Raw genomic sequence first — 12,195 nt, 5'->3', positions numbered from 1 at the left:
AGCATAGCAGATGTGGGCGGTAAAATCGACGCTGAATCCTATACACATTATCAGATTTATCATGGATATGCTGTCGAGACTGACGTCCCAAAGTGACATGTACCCGGCAACGCCACACTCTATCGACACGATGCAGAATGCTACCCAAAAGCAGCAGAGGATATTCGGTATGAATATAAAGGAGATGAGCATCATTATTAAGGCACCGAAGATCATACATTGAATGCTCGTAGGTCGTACGAGCTCGAATTGATCGAAGAATACGAAGTAAGGATGAAAAACGCTTGCGTTTAGTGGCGAATTTGCGCATATTTGCCGAAGCTCCTTCACCATGTCCTTCTCTTGATTCGTACCGCTGATATTGACCGCTTGAACGAGGACGCGACTGGCGATAATGTGATCCCTAGCCTCGTCAAATTTGATGTCTAAGGAGAACGTGCTGGTCGGGAAGATCCAGACCTCCTTGAGCGTCTCGATAAAGCTGGTCTCGTTATTGATCGTCACATTCAGGTAGTCTTCGTTACGATTTATGTAGCTTAGGAAGCCACGCAGCCAACTTTCCGTATAAATCGGGGCGCTGATATACTTGGACGCTTCCAAGGTTCTTGTCAAATTTTCCATCTGATCCTGAATTACTGGATCGCTATAATCATACTGACCACTTACGATTACCTGCAACAAGAATGCGAAGCTAATTATGGGATCTACGAGCGTCTAACACACGTGTATCATTTATAATGTCGGCTTTATTAATTTTCTGTGCTTACGGCCCACAATAAAATCCATCATCTAAGCTTATTTTACGAAGTCGATTGTTTCATTTATTATTTACTCATTGTGTCGTGGTAAACAAAAAAAAAAAAAAAAAAAAAACAACAACAACAACAAAAAAATAAAAAAATTCAAATAACACGATTAAAAAGAATCGCCGAATGATTTTGTCGAGATCAGCTAAAAATTTACGAATCTACCAAACTACTTTTTCCCGAAAAACAGTATTTTACATAAATTTTAATATTTTTACACACTGTTACAATTCTTGCAGAAAATACTTTTCTTTTTTTTTTTTTTAATAAAGTCAATAAAGATCTCCAGAAAAAAAGAGAAAGAGAGCAAAATTTCGTTCATGCAGATGGTATCGAATAAATACATAAATGATCGTATAAAACAGTAATAATACACTATTTTTTAAATAATATTTACATCTCTATTTGAATAGTTTAAATAAAACAGTTATATATATATATATATATATATATATATATATATATATATAAAAAAGAAATGGCAGAGGAGTAAAATGAAATTGTAAAAGTTTTCAGATCTATTTTTACTACTACCGATCTAAAGCGATAAAAAATATTTTAGAAAGTGGTTTTTAGCATTCACGGCAGTTAGAATATATAGAAATGAAAATTTACAATAAATACTGGATTTATTAGACTTTTTCAAAAAAGTTTTTAGTTAATTTATTTATTTATTTATTTATTTATTTATTTTTTTTTTGTTTTTTAACCTGATATCTATAGTTAAAAAAAGTTGCCGTGGGAAAAATGTGCTTCTAGAACCATTATAACACACAAATGTCAATACTTTACTTAAAAATAATTACATTTACGTTAGCTAAGAAAATATTGCATATATTTTATATTTAACCATATTTTTTTGTATTTTTCGAAAGTTAAAAATGTTTAATAATAACTATTTATTAGTATTCTTTTTTTTTCTTTTTAGAAATATATATATGTATGTGTGTGTGTGTGCGTGTGCGTGCGTGTGTATTGTAATGAATTAGAAACAATTTTCTCAACAAAGTTAAAGATGACGTTTTAATGATTTTTCAAGGCCATTAAATATAAATAAGACAAGGCCATTTACATATTTCTAAATTTTTTCAGATATTCATGGGATTTCAATGCCTTCCGATTATATCATCATTAATTTTGGAAAGTTATTAAATCATCAATGAATTAATCAAAACAAATTCATCCATATATTATGTAGGTAGTGCAATAAATATTAATTGATTTGATAGTAAAAAAAAGGTAACGGAATAACTGGCAAATATCGCAAAATGTATTGGGTAATAATTTATGACAAATAAGACTCGAATAATTTGATTAAATGTCCGAGATGTTTAAATATTAATATATGAAAACTCTATAAGCAATTATCGAAGCTTTGTTGGGAGAAAATTTTCAGCAAACACTTTCTCAGCGATTAGTATGTACTAATGCAACATAAAATGTCGATAAATGCAATCATAGGTACGTACTATATTAAAAAAAAAAAAAAAAAAAAAAAAAAATATTACTCAATTAGAGCAATTTTTTGCATTATTACTAGAATGTATTTGTCAAATCACATTTTCCAATGAAATTTTTAATTAAACATCGTATTATGTATGGATGTAAATGTAATAATTGCGAAATATTACAATCATTGACGTTATTTATTTGGAGTAATTTCATTCGGTAATATAAATAACGAAATTCAACACTGATAAGAATTAATAATTATTATCAGAAAAATGATGGTAAATTAATCCGAATAAGTAAAAAAGAAAGAAAAAAAGAATTAATATTTATAATCAATTTTTCTTTTTTGTTTACATTCTTTGCAAGATATGATTATAAATAATATGTATGAGAGTGAAATAATTAATGAAAGGTATTTATTTAAAATACAGTTTTTAAGTTAAATAACGACTCGAATGAAATGACAGTGCCGAGCAACAAACTCCATTGGACAACATTTATACGCTAAAAGCACTTACTTCTACTTAACGGTATAATAAAGAGCAAACTTTCCCGCTACTTTAAATAGTAAAATTTTAGAAATTCTTATTTTTTCTTATTTGAAGAATAACAAATACGCTTCCGGTTGTGCCGCGTAATTAGTCCAGCATCGCGTAATTATCAAAAAGTGTACCTGCCTGATGCAATGAGAATCTGGTTTGGAGCGGTACATTTTGCAAAACCTATAAAGACCGGAGAAAGTTGTTTGCATTTGCCGCGATGAGACGGAGTGTCGCGGCGGGGGGTGTGGTTAGAGGAGAGTTGACGCAAAGAGCGAGAAAAGGATGCGTGACATAATTGCACGCGATTACGCGCTCGCTCGGCGTCTATATGTATGTGCACGTATGCTCGCTACAATTTATGTAGCATTTGCCGCGCGATACAATTGCTCCGGCTACTATAATTAATCAATTGCCGGGCAATTTTCACTCGAGCTATAATATGTCTATTATCTCGCGGATAGTGAGAGTTGAAAACGAAGGAGAGAGATCAAATGTGTGATTATGGTCTCGGGCTAACACGGCTACACGGCTGTTTGACCCAAATTTTGCACGAAAACTCGGAGAAATTGAAAATCCTTGTTAAATGCTGAACTTGAGTAAGCATGAAGGTCATTGTTGAGACAAATTTTATACCGCCGAGATTTTATTTATCCTTTTCATCTCAGCAAACAAAATAACCCTTTCAATTTGCTTATTTAATTGGCTCACTTGCTTATACGTCGACATTTACAAAAAGCTCTTAACAATTTTTCAGACACAATCGCAAGCTACATGGTAAGGAAGAATGCCCCAGGTTGACTTTTAGCTAAGACATTAACTATACTAGCATACGTAGAGCTTCGTATAAATATCGATCGTCTAATGGTAAGAGCAACATTGTTTGCACATTATTCAACATGTAAAAGCCGGTTATGTGTGCCGGTTACGGTAAGGTGGTGGCGGTGAGGGGGGAGGGGGGATAAGGGGGGATAAGGGGGGGGGGGATATGAGGGGAGAGGGGGAGGGGGTTGGTACGTAATACGGGGTCGATATCGAGCTACAGAACACGTGATTTGTATTGCTATTGTTTAGCTATTAATAAATTAATAATAGAGAGCGTAAAAAGGCCAGCAGGGACTTTCCAAAATTTGGAGTTTAGCGTAGAAAAGTAGATTGACGCAAATTTCTCAAACTTTCCAATTAAATGAAGAACGGCGGTGCTTGAAGCGAGCGTTAAAGCCTAATTAATAAGCATTAATGTAAGATCTCGCTGTAGCCGCCGCCAACTGACCTGAATTCTGTAAGGAAACTCTCTAAAATAGAAATCCTCCCGGTCGTAAAAGGTGATGGAGTAGGAATCCTCCTTGGAAAGTCTGCGTCGGTCCAGGCCCTCCTGGATCGTAGTGAGGCCGTAAAGGGCCCCGGCGAGGTAAAGGCCGAAGACGACCATCACCAATGCCCTGACAAGCGGTCGATTCAAGCACCAGGCGAGGTAGTCTCTGAACCAAGTCATGCACCCGTGCTCGGGATTGTCAATGGGATTGTACGGATCGTCCTTGTTAGCGCCGCCGGTGCACAGCAGGCGGTACAGCCACGATCGATCGGCTGAAATTGCGTTATTTTTACGTTTTAGATAGCTCTACTCGTCCTATGGTGGCAAGGGACGAGGGAGGGGGATTATACGGGACACGCGCGGGCGTTTATTCACCTTATCGAAATTGATCAATAAAGCGGTATTGTGTTTACTCGTTGCAAACTTTTGCAAACCGCTTTACGTGTGTAGTGAAAAATTTTTTTTGCGAATTACGATATTAGAATTATGTTTTAATTAAGAATATCGTATTACAAGCTCGTGGTTCTTTTGACCAGGACAATTAGAGCCTAATGTTCTTGCAGTTTAAAAATATGCAAAATATTTTCAATTACATTAATAGATCGACATGATATTTTGTCGATATGACTCGTTAATGTCACTTAAGAATATGATGATTTTACAAATACTTTTAAGGGGATTAAAATAAAATTATGTCAAATTTATAATAGTTAACTAGATAATCTTATAGATTATCTCGAATATTTCCCCTAAACATGTTAAATACATTGTCATTACGTCGCAAATATATTAAAAAAAATTTTATGAGCTTTTTTCATAAGAATACCTTAAATAATAAATAATATAAAATTTTTTTTCACTTTTTTTGTATGATTATTACTCCGCTTGCACTAGTTACACAGTTACTCGTTTCTTATCTTAAAAAGATTTTTCATATTAATATTCCATAACATTTTACATAATCGGTATATAGAAAGCTCGTTTAGATTGATAATAAGCACTCGGCACACTCAGTGCAGGGAAAATAATAATTTGCAAATTAATCAAGCGAATACCGAATCCGCTGTCGACGACTGAATTTCAACTTCAACGACTTACGCTTAATATTATCAATCCTTTGAAGTATCGTAATAACAACAATAATAATGCATTACACACCATGAGTGCAATCATATTTCCTCTGTTTGTTTATGCGTATGGATATTGTAATGAAAATTTGTAGAGTCGTAGACAAGTTTGTAGCTGAAAAGATTAAAATATTATTATTTCCGGCATGATGACTCGTCGGTTAAATTCCGGCATTGACCTCTTCGAACTATCTGTTGCTTTCTGTCGTTTATTATAACGTACGTATTACGCTTGTTACTTTTAAATACATAATTGAACGCGCACGGCATAAGCGAGGGAAAATTATGTCGATTGTGCAAGCCCTCGAGCTCGCGTAAAGTGTTACTGCATGTGTCCTTAGCTATCCGCTTAATCGCAAGAGACCTGTATTTTCGATACACGCGGGATTACAAAGTCAGTTGCGATAAAATTATTTCTCATACCTCGGTAATGACGACATTTCAAAATTGCCTTGTAAAATTTTCGCTTTCGCGTTATCAACCGCGCGACGCGCACCTTAATTGAGCCGATCCTACGTAAGAAGTAGAAGTAATTGCTCGATACTTTAATGATAATTAGTCGTTGGAATACGCTGCTAATTTACAGTTACAGAAAATTAAAGTATTAAAATAGGAAGAAAGCCTTTCTCCCGTTAATCTGTGTTATGCGACACTAGAAGGACGATTGAGCAGACCGAGTTTTATTTTTATTTTTTATTATCTCGGGTGGGACGGGGTGTTAATAATGAATAAATTAATAAAAAGAGAGGATGCAATGACAATGGCCTAATATTCGTCAAATATAATTATTTTATCTTAAAATTTTCTTATCAAATGTTTTTGTCGATATAATATGAATAATCTATGAAATTAATCGATCGACCGCTTAATGATAAAATTTTCTTATCAAATGTTTTTGTCGATATAATATGAATAATCTATGAAATTAATCGATCGACCGCTTAATGATGCAATTCATAAAAAAAAAAAAAAAAAAAAAAAAAAAAAAAAAAAAAAAAAACTTGTTTTATTAAATGAACTTTATAATTATTCATACTTGATACACATAACTTTCTAATGTTAATTCAGATAAAGATAGCCAAGCCTTGCTAGTCTATACGAAAAACTAGTTAATAATAATTCAATGACATTCGTATTTCACAATGATAAATAAATGTTAAGAAATGCGACAGATTATTATGCACGTTACTTGGTAAAATAATTTGACTATTTATTTGAAATTCATATAAATATTATTATTTCAATGTATTGGATAGAAGAAAATTTGAAAATGAAATGTTCTTTCTTATGTTGATAATTTTTTACAAACGTGTGAAATTATGTATTATTCGTGTACGTTGACAATAAAACACAATGTGAAAGAAAAAAAGGTAAATTGGAATACAAGCCAATTTAATAATTGTAAATTGGTTCAGCGTTTTATTTCATCATTTATTTGATGATATAAAATTTTTTACGACTGAAACAATAATCTGTTGGAATGAAAGTAACAAATAAGAAATAAGAATCGAACAAACAATGAAAAATGGAAAAAAATAGAAAAAAAAAAATTCACTCCTACAATAACAGAACGAATAATGGTAAAATTTGTCGCGTTTAGACAAGTATGACAATGATGATAATATTTTGATAGGAAATTCCATTTGAATATTAAAAAAAAAAAAAAAAAAAAAAACCCTTGGAAAGCCTTTTTCAATAAAATTTTTAACGATTGCAGTGAGATAAGCGCGTGTAAGAAGTATTCCCGGTATTAAGAGTGAGTGGTAATGCAATTAAAACCTTGAAATAAATACATAAAGTAGACTTTGCAAGGTAAAATGTATATCCGACAACTCCATCCCGATGTCTTCATGTTCTTACATTACACGAGCATATATTTTTGTTTAGGTCAGCGTCGCGCATTACGTTATAATTAATGTCAATTAATTTGGTTGATGGTTGGCGAACGCTCGTAAGAATGGGAGAAAGCAAGAATGGCACGACAGGTAAAGTTACATAACTTTCAAAGTGATCTAACCAATCAAGAAGGAATATAATGCACCTCGCGTTTGCTTATATTGGCGTAATGAAAGTCCATTCGTGACGGTACATGGATTTACAGTGGAACGAATGGTAATGTGCGTGTCACGAGGGATAGTCAATGTTCATTATTTTTTTTGTTTTTTTTTTTTTTTTTAAGATTTTTGTTTAGAATACGGAATAGTTATTATTGTCAAAGAAGCGCCACCCCCCCCCATCCTCATCCCCACCGGACCACCGCCACCACATGTCGCCAACATAGTCTTAGTCGCAATAGTTAGGCTTTGTTTATACGGGCAACGCGACGCTCAATGCAAATAATCTCTAAGTTTTATTAATGCATTGCACAATTCTCTGTCGTACTCTCTCGATTCTATAATACAGGTTAAACGTTTATAAATATTATGACGTGATTTGGAGCGCACGTAATTATATTTATAGGAAGTCACTGCTTCTTAACATTGTCTCTTGATAAATATGTATGGGAGCGCACTCGTAAGAAGGGCAGGCGGACCTCGTTTAAACGTAATACACCAAATAAAAATCATGACATAAGAAGAAGATGATGAAGAAGATGAAGTAGAAGAAGAAGAAGAAGAAGAAGAAGAAGAAGAAGATAAAGAAGATAAAGAAGATAAAGTAGAAGAAAAAAGAGAATCAGTGATCTTAATGATATAATAATAAAAAGTAATAGATTTAAAATCATGTATATGTATTTTTAATAATAAAGTTTGGCTTTTATTATTTTTTTGCCGATAAAATCATCCGAGCAGAATGAGCCGAGGCGATATTGAAAAAAACATGTTTGTATATCAGATTTGAAATTGGCTAGAGATAATGTTTTCTCATTTCCATAGCTCGGATATTTTTTTGAAACTTTACATTTAATTTAAATATATAATGTGATTGATAATTAGAATTACATGGGTGACTTTGCACTTTCTATGCACGACAGTTATATCAGGAATATCAATTAAGGAGAACTATAACACAACAAATAAACTGTGATAAATAATTGAATAATCTTTTAAAATTAATATTCACATTAATGTTTTTAGTGCTTGTGAGACGACGTAATATAATCAAAAGTAGATTTTTTTTTGTTTTGTTTTTGTTTCTTTTTTCTGACTGATCAGAGCTTATAAAACTTTCGTGTAAGAAATATTTATTAATTGATTTTAATGGATTATCCGAAGAATGTGTTTTCTACCATCAGTTCCTAATAATAATAATAATTGGCAATAGCACGGATCATGACAGTTTTATCATGGATGGTACAAGATTGCATAACAATATGCATAATAAATAATACAATAATATTATGTCGTTAGCCACGGGTTTGCTCGAAATTTAAGTTGTACAAAAATCATTGCCAAAAGTAATGTTAAATTATAATGATTTTTAATATCGTCAAGTTAACCGGTTAACGCGATAACTTTTTTGACGACAACACAGCCGAATATTATAAAGATGACTAACGAGGCATAACTAAAAGCCAACATTAGCGATGGGTTTTAGAGGGGAAAGAAAGGCAACCTCGTCACATTGTTATTATCCATCGAAAGTCGCTAGCTCAAACACACATGCGCCGAGTTTTGGATCGAATGAGTTCGTGAAAATGCAATTATGTTAAATGCAGGCAGACGCGTAGCGCATGACAAGCCAAGTTATTGGGGAAACGCGCGTCAGCTGTATGATGTACGCGCATACATGATGATCCGAGTGGTTGTTGTCGTTGTTGCAGTCGCAGTCGACGTCGTCGTCGTCGTCGTCATCATCGTCCTTATCCTCGCTCGCGATAAAACTTATGGCAAAAAAATGCAGTCTCCGCGTGACTCTTAACCATGACAATTGCACTTACCGGATTTCGAGAGCGGCTTCACCGGACAGCAGATGACGCTATGTAGATTCTTCTGCTCGCAGTAGCCGCTTATAGCCACGCAGCCACTGAAGAAGCTCAGGTGAAACAGGAATGTAAACACTACCGCGAAACCTGCGGGGAATTATGATTATATTACTATATTTTTCGTATATAATAATGAGATTTTTCCGAGTCACTTGCGCAACGCTCGCCCGCGTCGTAGCAAACGCAAGGCTCTTGATAGCAAGGTTCCCTCTTTTTCTCTCTCTCCTTTCGTTAATTTCGTTCAGATATTATCTAATGATAATTACATGCAGCGAATGATGCAGTGACAGTTAGACGACAGGAAGACGATGACAGTAAGTGATAAATTTCCAACGTTATATTTCCAATTGGATACGATAAGTAGTATGTTGTAAAGAAAATTTTTCACTATTCAATATTATTAGTTTCATTGTGAGTATTGGTATTACATACTAGTGCAACTCCGTCTTTACTATTATTCAAAACATAATTTAAATTATTTATGTATTATTAATTATCATGTTATGCTATGTGTGCGAGAGATATGTGTGTATGCATGTGCAGTGTACAGCCGTAATAAGTGGTAGGAACGATCTATGTTTAAGTTGACTTATATTTTACACTAACAGAGAGTCCCTCGTCCCGCTCTCCCCAGACATACCAAATTGGGTATCGGAAGCGACGAATGAATATAATCATTCCTTTACTCATCATGAATTTTCTAGCGAATGAATTTTTTTGTTTTTCTTGTTAGTAGTTTTTACGTATATATAATTTATTCCTTTAAATAAAAGAATAAAGAATGGCGTTTAATAGCACTCCCAACAGGGTACCGCAAAAAGCTTGTATTTAATTTATATTTACTTTTTGCATATTTACCTATTAAATTTCAATGGTAATTAATATAATAAAAGTCACACTTATTTTTTTTTTTTTTTTTTATTTTTTTTTTACTCATTATCGAAGACGTCTATTGCCAATTAAAAATAAATTAAAATCATTAACGAGGCATTAAATATTGAAATATTGAAATATAAGAGTCAAATTAATAATTAAAAATAAATTTATGCTATTAGTAGTCAAATCAGTGAGACGTTATGTTTACAAATCTAAATTGTTACATGTTACTTGGTGCTTGCAAAAGTATATCATTGCTCTAAGAACCGCGAAGAGAGACAGTTGTCTGCTGTACCCCCGGACGATTGCCATCGACAAATATTTTGAAAAAAAATGATTCAGGAGTGATTAGACCCACGAGACAAAAGAATTATTATGACGTACCTGAGTATATGCAGAATATCTGAATAGAGGGGAATGGTGAAACGATGCCAATGAAAAAGGAAACCATATCGGTCACCGAAGTTATGGTGATTGAAACCGCTGCCTCGCTGAGCGTCTTCGCCATGCGTTCCGGCACGGGGTCCATTATGTTTGTTCTACGCCAAGCTGCCAGCATCACAAAAGTGTCGTCGATCCCAATACCTAGAGAGACAGCCGATAGAGAATTATCGTTAGATAAAAAATACGCGACGAATGGTGAACCCGTGATATATGGTTTTTGAAAGCAGCTTTGAGCAGTTTGGAATTATTGTCGCGTGAACATTGACCTTAGACGGCTATAATACAATGAACAGTACTTAACCATTTTTTAATCATAAACTTATTTTATTTATTTAGTTTTTCTCCCCCCCCCCCCCCCAAATTTCCACAATCCTCGTGTAACATCCTTACCTCATTCCTATTATGAATGAATGGTTAGTTTACTGATTTATCGACTCTCCATAAAGAAATCTTCCATTTCAATGGGAAAACATTTTATGTCTTTTCTTACGTAAGAATCGGAACTTTTCATTACCTTTCCTTGTATGAAAGTTATTTTCCTAAAATGATAATTACTTGTTTCATTCGAAAATTACCGTTCAACAATGCCGTTCTTACTATTATTACTCTTTGTATTATTGTTATAGTTATTGTTATAGAATAATTTTTCATCTATGACACCCCTCCCATCCCCCACAACCAAACTAATAGAAGAGTATTAATATTTTTAAGAAATTTCAAATTAATTTCATCATTTTCATATACTGATTTAATATGAAATTAATAACTATAAATATACATGTATAAAAATCAATTATAAAAGAGAAAAATATTTATTCGTGAAAGAGTATTAGAGAGTTATGAGAAACATGATATTTCTTATGTCGTCGCAATTTATACTGTACTATTGAACAAAATTTTCATTATTATAAAAGAAAGCAAAAAATTAATTCATTTTTCATTATTGAAAGGCAAAACACAACGTAAACCAAGTATATTCAAGTGTTTCATAATATTTCAAAATAATTTCTCAACATTTTAGAATTACAACGTAATGTTAGTCCTTTGTCCGCTTACACGGAGATTAAATAATTCAGAATAATTGCTTTGATCGAACCAAGGATACACGCCTATATACATATTTTAACGAAATAAACATATCATTTAAAACATAATGTTACAGCAATGTGATTATCATGAAAATGTTACGCTTTTAATTATGACGACAGCTAGCCAATAAGTGATAAGGTAATAAGAGTAAATATTAACAAAAGTTTGATTGATTCCCTATGGCAAAGGAAAGCAAGTTTTTGCATTATCTAGGACCTGAACGATTAACGACAAAACTATTTCCAGTCAACGAGGCATTTAAAAACAGTCCGTATTATCTTTTTCTTACGTAAGGCCATCTCAAACATTCTATGACGTTTGATTGACAATAAAATAGGCCATTTGCGAGGAAAGTCCTTCCTAAATTATTGGATCTTGCAACTGTCCTGTTGAAAATAATGCAGGACGTCGAAGCGACCCAAAAGCAAATTAATTGCCATTCAAGCAGTGTAATATTCCACTGCGACACGAGTTTCCGTAAGTTCCGTTCCGTGGCCACGACCTCGTCTGCATCGAATATTTCGTAGTCGCTTACCATGATCGTCGTAGCCCCAATGGATAATATACGGGCGGACTGCCAACCCCCCTCCCCCTCCCCCCCCCCCATCCCCCCCTCAACACG

The 12,195-nt window shown here is 33.6% G+C and overlaps 1 protein-coding gene across 1 annotated transcript in view; it reads right to left on the bottom strand.

Annotated features, from left to right (window-relative positions):
* Ptr (patched domain-containing protein) overlaps nucleotides 1-12,195 on the bottom strand; it is a 57,591-nt gene that overhangs the window by 809 nt on the left and 44,587 nt on the right. Inside the window, 4 exon segments of the mRNA XM_011496312.1 lie at nucleotides 3-672; nucleotides 4,071-4,384; nucleotides 9,120-9,251; nucleotides 10,425-10,625. Coding sequence (XP_011494614.1) covers nucleotides 3-672; nucleotides 4,071-4,384; nucleotides 9,120-9,251; nucleotides 10,425-10,625 — 1,317 coding nt within the window.

Source organism: Ceratosolen solmsi, unplaced genomic scaffold, assembly GCF_000503995.2.
Source record: "Ceratosolen solmsi marchali unplaced genomic scaffold, CerSol_1.0 scaffold29, whole genome shotgun sequence".
NCBI classification, from domain to species: domain Eukaryota; kingdom Metazoa; phylum Arthropoda; class Insecta; order Hymenoptera; family Agaonidae; genus Ceratosolen; species Ceratosolen solmsi.
The sequence above is the reverse complement of the archived record's forward strand: the minus strand, read 5'-3'. Positions and strand labels throughout refer to the sequence as shown.